The sequence below is a fragment of the Gouania willdenowi genome, chromosome 4, assembly GCF_900634775.1.
Source record: "Gouania willdenowi chromosome 4, fGouWil2.1, whole genome shotgun sequence".
NCBI lineage: Eukaryota > Metazoa > Chordata > Actinopteri > Blenniiformes > Gobiesocidae > Gouania > Gouania willdenowi.
This window is the reverse complement of record NC_041047.1, coordinates 22,519,477-22,531,463: the sequence shown is the minus strand read 5'-3', so window position 1 is coordinate 22,531,463 and position 11,987 is coordinate 22,519,477. Positions and strand designations below refer to the sequence as shown.

General features: G+C 36.8%; 1 protein-coding gene across 1 annotated transcript; it reads left to right on the top strand.

Moving 5' to 3' along the window:
* Positions 1 to 4,120: 4,120 nt before the first annotated feature.
* Positions 4,121 to 11,479, top strand: LOC114462505 (uncharacterized). Its single transcript, XM_028445396.1, has 7 exons — positions 4,121 to 4,132; positions 5,404 to 6,074; positions 6,197 to 6,242; positions 7,294 to 7,385; positions 7,522 to 7,632; positions 7,731 to 8,004; positions 11,061 to 11,479. The coding sequence occupies exons 2-7, from the start codon at positions 5,491 to 5,493 to the stop codon at positions 11,274 to 11,276; spliced, it is 1,323 nt and encodes a 440-aa protein (XP_028301197.1). The 5' UTR covers positions 4,121 to 4,132; positions 5,404 to 5,490; the 3' UTR covers positions 11,277 to 11,479.
* Positions 11,480 to 11,987: the final 508 nt, after the last annotated feature.

The window sequence follows — 11,987 nt, the reverse complement described above, 5'->3', positions numbered from 1 at the left end:
ATCACTGACTGTGGAAACTTTACACTCAACCTCAAGCAACTTGGATTCTGTGCCTCTCCTCTCTTCCTCCAGACTCTGGGACCTTGATTTCCAAAGGACATGCAAAATGTACTTTCACCAGAGAACATAACTTTGGACCACTCAGCAACAGTCCAGTCCTTTTTGTCTTTAGCCCAGGTGAAACGCTTCTGACGCTGTCTCTTGTTCAAGAGTGGCTTGACACAAGGAATGCGACACCTGAAACCCATGTCTTGTATACGTCTGTGCGTGGTGGTTCTTGAAGCACTGACTTCAGCTACAGTCCACTCTTTGTGAATCTCCCCCACATTTTTGAAACGGTTTTGTTTCACAATCCTCTCCAGGGCGCGGTTATCCCTATTGTTGTACACTTTATTCTACCACATCTTTTCCTTCCCTTCACCTCTCTATTAATGTGCTTGGACACAGAGCTCTGTGAACAGCCAGCCTCTTTAGCGATGACCTTTTGGGTCTTGCCCTCCTTGTGCAAGGTGTCAATGATCGTCTTTTGGAAAACTGTTTAGTCAGCAGTCTTCCCCATGAATGTGTAGCCTACAGAACTAGACTGGAGACCATTTAAAGGCCTTTGCAGGTGCACCAGTTGTCTTCAATATTGAACCTCTCCACAATTTTCTAATTTTCTGAGATACTCAATTTGGGGTTTTCAATGGTTGTCAGTTATAATCATCAACATTAAAATAAATAAACACATGAAATATGTCCATCTGTGTGAAATGAATGTATACATTATACAAGTTTCACTTTTTGAATGGAATTACTGAAATAAATCCACTTTTTTTTATGATATTCTAATTTTATGACCAACACCTGTATAGCAGTAATACAACATATACATCATCCTGAAACTATGAAATACAACTCACTTCAATGAGAAGGGTGAGGTTGAGAAGATGCACAGAACTCTGCAATGTGGCTGGATCCCTCTCGAATTTGAGTCTTAAATCGTTCTACTTTCAATACAGCTCTTGCCATATTTGAGCTTTTTTTCTGTCACCACTAGAGGGCAGTCTTACAGAGGCCAATGCGTAATTTGTGGCAATGCATGGAGGCTCCTGACTGCTGCTCTATTTATATTATAGTTTTAAATGTTGTCAAGTAAAAACATTTTCCCCTATCACAATTTGCGTACCCCTGGGGTACCCATACCACACTTTGGCAACCTCGGCTATAGCAGATTAGCTTTAGGTTTCTGTGGCATACGCAGAGTTTAGGGGGTGCATGGGGAGCATTGCCCACCCACCCAGTGGTGAAATTTTTTACAGTTCATGTATGGTACTGCAGCAACAATCACGCAGAAAGCTGCCGCCGGCCAGATTTTATTATGAATTTACATTATTAAACAATGCGTCGATGCACATTTTTGTTATCAATGTTAACTATTCTGTTACTAATCCTGTTTGCATTATTCTATATGTTACAAACCAGGGTTGGCGTGGATCCCGAGACAGTATATATATTCATTTATCTATTTTTCTTTTGCCCCCGCTGGCAAGAATTTCAAACTATGGGTTCGAGTCATAATCACTGACATCATTTTTTTTACTGTCCACGCCTCAGTAAACAACATTTTCCCAGATCTCCTGAATCAGTAATATCTGTGATCAAATCCATTTACTTGTTTACGGCATGAACGAGGATGTCCTCTGAGATTAAAGTGGAACTCTGTGGAGGGTCAAGCCACCTCCTATTTAACCACAACAACATGAAGGTGTTTGTCTATCCCTGTAATTTGTTGTGGGCTACAGTGAAACCTCACAGTTGGTCGTATATGGATGATTCTCTGAAACGACCCAGGGCTCTTCTCAGAAACGCTCCACCTCCCACAGATGATCTGTGCTCAGGAAGATGCACACACACACACACACACACACACACACAATTTATGAAACACTTCATCTTCTTCCCTTAGAAGATGAAAATATGAGTTAACGTGTGACATGAGTCAACTAGGATCCCAAGCTGTGATTACATAACTAGATTACATGTGGGAAGAGTCATATGTATTACATGAGGGTCTCACATGTCCAGCTTTAGCCACACATTTTTTTTTTTCATCGATAATCCTGATGAATGGATTTTTGCATTTTTAGAAAATACTGTATGTCAGAATTAATTTTGTTAATGTCATAGGTAGGGGTGTCCCGATCCAATATCGATATCAGATATCGGTCCGATTGCCTGAAAACGGATATCGGATTCAAATTTCCGAATTTCCGTTTTTTTTCTGTGTCCCAAGTCATTTTTTTTAATTAATTTTATTCAATTGTAGAATACTGTAGATATTATGTTGAAGGTTAAAATGAGTAACATAACTCGATCAACTACTACAAAATTAATTTTTGTTATTTTTCTATTAAAGAAAAAAAAGTGCTGATATCCGATCAATATCGACATCGGCCAATTCACATATCGGCATCATATCGGAAATTAAAAAGTTGTATCGGGATGTCCCTAGTCATAAGTGTTTTGATGTCTTGTAATTGATAAGACGGCTGCATGAGACAGCTCAAAGGAACTGGAACTGTAAATAATTTTGTGTTGATAGGGGGCAGACATTTTATGTTTTTACTTCTTTCTGCTCCTTTTTTCATTCGTGTAAATGCTGCTGTTGCATTTTTTTTTTTAATGAATGAAAAAAATAATAAAATGAAAATGAAAAAAAAAAAAAATAAGTAGTACACCTGTATGGTGTAACATCTAGTTTAATAGAGTGAAAGATTCTGAGAATATTCATGTACAGAAGAGGATTCTTCCCCTTGGTTCATGTCGAGGCCACAGTTACATTGTAAAAAGTAATCTGACTACTGATCATACACTATACTTTAAAATGTAACTTTCTGTGAGTTACTTTACTGATTAGTTGGTTCTAAAAGTAACTAAGTTAGATTACAAGTTACTGTAGTAGTTACATTCAGCAGCTGCTGACAACGCCCCCACCACCTCAACATATAAATAAAAACCATTATATATATAAATAATTACAAAATATTATTATTATTTTCATTTTGTATGTTTTTTTTACCTGACATCTTTTGTCACAGCATATGTAACGTGTAACTTGTTGCATGCATAAGGAAAGTGACTTAAATAGTAACTCACAGTGATTTGGAGAGATGGATGAATAACTTCATTCACATCACATTACCGGTTTGAAAATAGTGCTACTTGTAGTAGAATTACTTGCTCCTGAAAAAGTTGCTCATGTTAAAGTAACTACATAACAAGATTAAAATCATATGTTGCACAATTGGGAAATAGTAATTAAATATTAAGTATTTGTACATAACAATAACAATAGAGAAACTATGTTCTTATATGCATAAAGCTCACAGTAACTAAACTAATTGAAGTGCTTATGATTTCTTATTGTCTGTTCATGTTTGTCCCTTAATTGTGCAGACACAAAGTCATTTATTAAACTTGTTATATTGGTTTTGGCGTGGGATTGTTTTGAACAATGTCTCTCAACTGTTTTTCGTGTAGTTTTTATTGATATTTTTTATTTTATTTTTAACTTTCTTTGCTGAATGCCTGGAAAGCTGTCTGCATATTTTTTTTTCTGCTGCACTCTGTCGCCCTCTCCTGGCCTAAAGACACTACAGCTATTCTCTGCAGGAATTTGTTAATGTGGAACCAAGTTCAGCACCAGGTTGGCTGAGGTTCACCTCCAATGTGTTTCTGGGTGAAGACGATGGAAGAGCAACTCTGCCATAATTAAAAAATAAATATATACCTACAGATATAAACCACTTTATATCTAAATACATAACATGAATCCATAAATGTCACTTATTTGTTTGTTTATTTATTTTTAATTGACTTTGTGAAAAACGTTTTTTATTTGGTAAAATCTTGAAAAATAAATAAAAAGTCAGATTCACAGTCTGTGAATCTATAAATGTATGAATCTCTCTCTCTCTCTACCGCCGCTTTCTTCTGTCCCGCCCACCGCAGCACAGAACCAATCAGAACAGTCAACAAAGCATCCTAACATGATTGGCTGATGCGTCTCCAATCATCGGCAAGATAAATCGCGCAGGCGCAGCACGTAGATGACGTCAGCATGGCATTTTCCGGCACACCGAGACGTCAGGTGAGTTGAAAGTTTTGTACGTTTTCAGTGTCGTTATAAACTGTATTGTTACGATGTTCAATAACATCAATTTTAGTGTAAGTTGTTCGCAAAATGCAACTCCCCAGTTACATTTAAGCAATGGAGACCTGTTTCAGAAGCTAATTTATATATGTGTGTTATCCTGTGTGTTATTCAAAGGTGGCAAAAGTACTAGTCTTCAGTACTCAAGTAAAAACATAGATATTTAAATCAAAAATGACTATGGTAAAAGTAAAGGTATTGAAGTTTCTCCCTTACTTGAGTTAAAAAAAAAAAAAAAAAAAAAGTACATGCTACTAAAAAATGTAAAAATCACTTTTTCAAGCTTTATATCATGTTAGTGTGTCATTCCCTCCTGAAAAACATACCTCCATTGTTTCTCAAATTGATTCACGTATTTTTGAGTAATCTTTAAATTTCCTGCCATCAGCCATTTTCCTGCTGTTTTGTTGAGGGGACGAGGCTCCACCTTGGAGATGAGACCCCTCCCCCCTCCCGCGATCTCTTCCTCAGTCCAGCCCACAGCACCCGCCTCTGCAGATTTTGCTTTGAATTTACTTATTTTAAATACTTTTCTAAGCAACCCCTGGCTTATGTTGTCTGTAATCATTTATGTACACATTAGGAAGAAAAAAAAAATAAATACACACACGCACCCCCGTCAAAACAACTGTGTGTGTGTCGAAACAAATGTCTCTTCAATAATAAAATGGGCTTTTTAAACCAGCAAATTCCATATCTTAAATTTTTATTTAAGAACTTATAGAAAACTGGTCCATGGAAATAAATAAAATCAATTACTCTTTGAACACCTGGAGAATAAATGCAAATGTTCAAATGAACTTAGATCAGCTTTTAGTTTAATATTTATAAAAACTTAAATGTTAACCATAAAACTAAGAGAACTGCCTCATAGGAAGAAAAAAAAAAACTCAAACAACCATAATTTTGCATTTTATTTACGTCGTGGAATCTTCTTTGAAGGTCTTAAAAGTAACAAGCTCATTTTAAAAACGTAAGGATTAGGAAGTACAGATATTTGTTTGAAGAAAATTTGCCAAAAAAAAAAAAACTCCTTAAGTACAGTAACAAAGTATTTGTACTTTGTTACTTGTCACCTCTGGTGGTGTTATATATTAAAGTCCGCTGCCTTCCAACCTTTAGTTTTGGGACTGCGTTTCCAGATTTGTCAGCATTTTACTATGTAGTCAAAGACAGCAATCCTAATTATTTGTTGCTCTGTCACACAGGAGGATGTCCTGAGACAGCAGTTGAGAGAATCACTCCTTGGTAAACTTCAGTCTGCTTTGAACAAACAACCAGTGGATCTTGATCACATGGACTTTCTGACGCGCCATGAGCTCACTCTGTTGGAAGCTTTCTCTGAGCAGATAGAGGGCATATCAGGAGAAATCAAAGAGGCATTGCAAAACCTTCGCCATTTTGTTGTAAATGACCTTAATACTATCCCTGAGTCCACTGTGGAACGTGAAACTGGTCCAGGAGCACCCAGGTTAATATCAGAAACCGAGAGAATAGAACATTTGCTGGACACAAATCTACCAATATCGTGCATTGCAAAGATCCTCTGTGTTCCCAGAACAGCAATTTACAGAAGAAAGAGAGAGTTAGACTTGTCCGTGGGAGGATCCTACAGCACAATGTCTGACCGAGAACTTGATTGCATAATATCGACTATTAAAAAACAGATGCCAGACGCTGGGTATAGAACGGTCATGGGCCATCTGGTTTCAATGGGACTTCACATTCAGTATCGCAGATTGATGGCTTCTATGCATAGAGTTGATGCTGCAGGAATCTTCTCACGGCTCACGGCACTGGGATGTGACATGCAAAGTACTTATTCTGGTAGAGGCTCTCTGGCATCGCTCCACGTTGACACCGATCACAAACTGAAGAGGTAAAGTAAAATGGTGTATGTAATTAACTTACTGTTTCTATAAAAATATGTCATTGTTGGTGATGGGTGTGTCTGATCTGTTAAACCTGATCTTATTTAAAATGTTTTCTCTCCTCAAACAGATACAGTATTGTGATTTTTGGTGGAGTGGATGGCTACTCAAGGAAGGTAATTTTAATCACATAATTTGTTAAAATTGTCTGACTAATGATTTTTTTTTTATTACAAAATTGGATAAAATGTATTGTGTGGGAAATGACAAACTCAACTTATGACGCAAGTGTGGAAGGTTTGAGCTCCGTCCGTCCGAGTTAAAGTGGACAGCTTTTCTCAGAAACTGTTTAAGATAGGTTAACCAAATTCGGTGTGTGGCTTAAGGGTATCAATACCTTGATGGAGTTTCAAAATGAGAAGCGCGCAATATTTTTTTCCGGAGTTATTGTCCTTGTGCTGTTTTTTTTTTTTTTTTGTTTTTTTTTAACTTTGTTTGAGGAATCTTCAAAGGGGACAGTTTTTCTTAATCTTTTAAGATAGGATAACTAAATTCGGTGTGTGGCTTCAGGGTATCAATACCTTGATGGAGTTCGAAAATGAGCACTGAGAAGTGCGCAATTATTTCTTCCGGAGTTATTGCCCTTGTTTTTTTTTTTTGTTTTTTTTTTTTTAAACTTTGTTTGAGGTATCTTCAAAAGGGACAGCTTTTCTTAGAAACCGTTTAAGATAGTGATTTTTATATTCTGATTTGATATTTTCTTATTTATACATCTAAGTTAGATTTAGGACATTTAGGAAAAGGTTGAGTTATGATGACAACCGAGGGGATGTTGATTCCTGTCTTCTTGTTTGTTTTATAAAGCTGTGTTTGACTTTAAGGCATCTGTTTATAGTTAAAGACATTCTTTTTCTCGACTGCGTATGACTGGGGGGGAGATTTTTAATCATGTTGTTATTGATTTTTTTTTTTTTTTTTAAGCTGTTCAATGTTTTCTGTTGCACTTTTTGATCATGTAAAGCACATTGAATTTCCTTGTGAATGAAATGCGCGATACAAATACATTTGCCCTATCAGAAGTCATGATTTATTACCTTATTGACAAAATGTAACAAATATTTTCTTGTTTTTTTACTTTTGATGACAGGTCCAACTGAAGCGTTAATTGTCATTAGCAGTGCAATGGTTGGAGCTTGTTTAACTTATTTGAATGTGGTTTTGCTCTAGATCCTGTACCTGGACGCTGCAACGAATAACAGAGCATCAACTGCCTTCTCCTTTTTTTTAAAATCAACTCGGCGTCATGGGTTACCATCCAGGTATTTCTTTCAGATTAACATCTCATTAGAGATCTCAATTTTTTTTCTCCCTTTATTATTTGAAAAAACATTATTCATGTTCAATTAGTTTAATATTTATTCACAATAAATGTAATTTAATATGCTTTTGTCTTAGAGTTCGGGGAGGACAGGCACCTGAAAACCTAGACATTGCAGAGTTCATGTTTGCCACTAAAGGAACGGACAGAGAAAGTTTTATCTCTGGAAAGAGTCTCCGAAACCATAGGTTTGTTAGGTTTTTTGAAAAATAGTTTTGGTTATTTAATTATTGGCTTGTTGCTGGTTTTTTTTTTTTTTAATCTATTTATGCTAACTTTTTTTTAGAATGACGCGACTCTGGCGGGATGTCTGGATCGCAGTTACGTCAACGTACTACAATGTTCTTCACTCATTGGAGGAAGTGGGCGTGCTCGACATCTCTGATGGGATCCATCTCTATGGTGTCCATTACATCTTTGTCGCTAAGCTCCAGCAAGACCTTAAGACCTTCATTGGTGGATGGAACGATCATCCTTTACAAACAGATGGAGGTCTCACACCTCAACAGCTGTGGTGTTTGGGTCAGAACCAGGATCGAGATGAAGTGGAGCAACTTCAGGTAAACCATTTTTAAAATGACAGTTCGACTTTTACTCAACAGACATAACTAGGGAAGAAAATTCATTTCTGAACCAAAGTGACTTTCTGTCATAATGGTTTTTTATATGTAAATGATACTTTACAACAGTAACAACCATACCAGCAAATGAGTTTTAGTGATGATGAATGAACTGTAATCTACGGAACATGATTGGGGGCACTGAAAAACAAAAAAGAGCCACTGAGAAAAAAGAGGGGGAAAAAAACAGATCAATAGTGGAAGAAAAAAACAACTTTTTTAAATCTCGTGGGTATTTTTTATTTTTTTTCTCTAGATTTTATTTTTCTTTGGTTTTAAATCCAAGCTTTTGGGTTTTCCTTCTGCATGGAGGGAACACCTCGCTATGCAATTGGCCGCCCTGCCGCTAGGGGGTGTGGCTGTGTGTTGTTGTTACAGATGAGCATTAAAAATCCCTTGTTTATCTTCCGGTCACAGAAATTTTAAAATGTAACTTATTTCTGGATTATTACTTACCTACTGTACCTAACTGTGTGTTTTGTTGGACACAAATATTATAACAATGGTTTAAAAACGTGCACTTTATTTTTCAGTATAAACTTAAGTGTATCGAACGGACTTTCGACTGCTCCGGTCAATAGTCACACCGGGGGGTGAAGGAACCCAGACCCCGCTGTAGAGCGGAGAGAGAGCAGCGATGTAACGGGGTCCCGGGAAGTGGGGAGTTGGAGCGGGACAGCACTGTAAAGATTGCTTCAAACATAACGTCATGTCTGCTCCTCTATTAGGCTCCACAGCATGTTGGTCATTGTTTACTGTTAATGAAACACACACACACACACTGTAGGTTCAGAGACAGTAAACGCACACCTTTTATCTGTGATTGACTTTGTTTGGCGGTCTTTCACTTGCTGCAGCCATGAATGGAATAATAAAACTCTGGCACTTTCTGTCCGTCTCGGTTTTCTCTGTGACTCAATCCATTGTAGAAACAACTCTCGTATCGCTACGCAAAAAGTTATAACATGGTGGTGTGACTGGAAAAGGCAGTGACCGGGGCTGAGGGTTGGAGCTGACCAATCACAGCCCTAGCTGACTACGCGTCAAGGCCTCGACTTGACGGGTAGTCAGGATTTTTGAGAGGTGCACGTAAGATTACGGGGGGAGAGGGTCTGCGCCTACGGCGGGGGATTGTATGCAGAACCTTAAATTAGGCTTAACTCCACCTGTGGTGTGTGTGTGTGGGAGGAGCTTGCATGCAGCCTGAAATAAGAACGTAGGTCCTATAAAATCCACGTTAACGGAAACGCAGATGGAATCTACCAATGAAAATGGAATCTACTGTTGACCGCGGAAATGGACAGAATCGGGATGAAACGGCGTCACCGTGAGGAAAAGGACCATTTTTTTTTTAAATATGGGGGAATGTTTCCGTGGACCACTCATTAGATACACTGACCACCCCCCTCCCGTCTTGGACATTTCAAACAGTCAAAACCACCCCAAACACTGTTTAAACTGCCAAAAAAAACTTAAGTAAATCATCACACTCTCCTTAATCAGAGCCACCAGTGCCCGTTTAACTTTAACGTGTCTGTGAAGCTCCGTCCGTTTCTCGTCAAGCGCAGCAGTGCGCCATGAAAACATGATCAGCTTCAATCAGTTTCACATGCTCAGAGTGTTTAAACATCTAATCAGAGCTACAGAAGATCTGTGAGAAAAGTTGTTCTGTTGTTGTGGACTAGACCATCGATGCCATGATTGTAGAGTCTGAAACATTATAGTTGAACGATAACTTCTGATACTGTCAAATATTCTGGCCCCTAGTGGTGAAATAAGTGATGCATCCTTGTGTCCATTTAATTTTGTGTAATTATGGTGTGGAATGATGTCATAGGGATGATATAAATTAGGTTAATTTACATTAAACCTGCTCAGATTCAGTAAACCATTGATCCCTGAGGGGAAATCGGGATGACATTAATGCTGTTCTCATACGTCTTTATAAGACATATTAATAATTTAAAAGGAGCAGTCAGAATAATCCATGTCAGTACAACTTATGTCTGCATTTAATTGTATCTCACTCAATATTATAAATTACATTTTGATTTTTGATATACATTTTTGTTTACGTATGGTTTTCTTCTTGTTTTTTTTCCTCAAAGGAGTTCAAAACTAATATTTTCTGAAAATATGTATTAATATTTCTGAAAATGAAGAGAGGAACCAAAAAACAGTCAAGACAAAAAAACAGATGAAAAAAGATAACCATATAATTTAATGTTATAGAATTGTTTTATTTTTCCTTCTCCTACTACAGTTCCCAAACTTCTTGTACTCCTTCAGACATTTAACCTGAAGCCATGTATCCCCTAGTCCTGCACACTTAAACATAATAATGTAATGTCAGATACATTGTAGCCCTACAGTGACATTTGTCCTTGCATTTTACCTTGAGGAATAATATATCTATATATAAAGAACAATTATCTGTAAGGACACAATAAAACATCTTATTTAGAATTATTTCTTGATTTATTTAACTAGTCTACTGACATTTTCTAGGAGAAAAAAAAATAAATTTCATGACCCTGAAACAGAAATATTACTCGCTACAACTTTAACGAGAAGAGTCTGAGTCTTAAGTGATTCTCAGCGCAAAGTCTTGGTCTGTATTTTGTTTTGAAAATCCACTTTCACACAGGTATGTGGTGGTAGAGGGCATATAACTCCTCACAGCATGTTTGGTTAGTGCAAAACAATGTAGCTCTAATCATATTTACACTTTTTGATGCGTTTTCCTGTCACCTCTAGAGGGTAGTCTTGGATAGTCTAATGTGTAATTTGATGTAATGCATGGAGGCTCCTGACTGCTGCTTTATTTATGTTATAGTTTTTTATTTACTTATTTTTTTCAGTGGCTATGTTTTGTTTAGTTTTTTTTTTTTGCAGTGACCCTAATCCTCTTCCGTAGTAATCTAAGTATGTGTTTCCAGGAACAAAGTAAAATATAAATGTTGTGACTCGTTGCAATGGTTTAATTTGTTCTGCAGCAGCTACAAAACCCAGATATCGATTGGGAAAGTGTTGTACTGGGAGAAGACTTGCATGGTTCAGTGGAGGTTCTACAGTTGGCGTGCCCACTGGATGAAGAAGCCCTGGAAGAACTGAGGAGAACCATCAATCCTCTGGAACATTCTCAGTTACATGGTCGAGACTTGTATGTGCGATATTTGCACTGGGTGTCAAACAGAAACAGTGGAACATGAACTGGCACAAAAAGCTTCTGGTACTTCCATAGGTTCAATGGTTCTGATGACTTCTGAGTTAAAAAATGCAAATGGTCAAGAAGTTTGAATGGTGACAGAAATATCCTCGAAGTTTCTTTAGGGCAATTCTTCTCTACTTTGTTTTCAGTGTTTCATGTTCAAGTTTCTCATTGGAAGGATGTTCCATTACTGATCTGCATAGAGTGTGTGGGAGGAAGACACTTAACCATCACTGGACCTTTTTTAAGTTGCTTTTTCATCTTTGGACCTACTGTAATGGAAACCACTACCAGAGTTGTCCGAATAAGGACAATGTGTTCACAATGTACGGTTATTATTTATTCAAAACTGTACAATTACAGCAAAAAACATTTTTCAGTTCACATGGTTTTTATGTAACCATGATATCCTGAACCACCAGTGGTATTTTCAGTTCACCACCAAAAAAAGCCTTTGTATAATTATTTTAAAAAGTCTGTTAATTCATATATATATATATATATATATATATATATATAGATTGTATTTTTACATTAAAAAATATTTTGAATCTGACTAAATGTGTTTTTTTTTTTTTTTTTTTTCCCCAAAACGCCTTATTGAAAAATCTGTAAGCTTTTATTTACAAATGTTTATTTATTTTCTTATTTATTTATTCAGTTTATTTCCGACATGGTTACATTCACTTTTTTTTTTTTTTTTTTTTTTTTT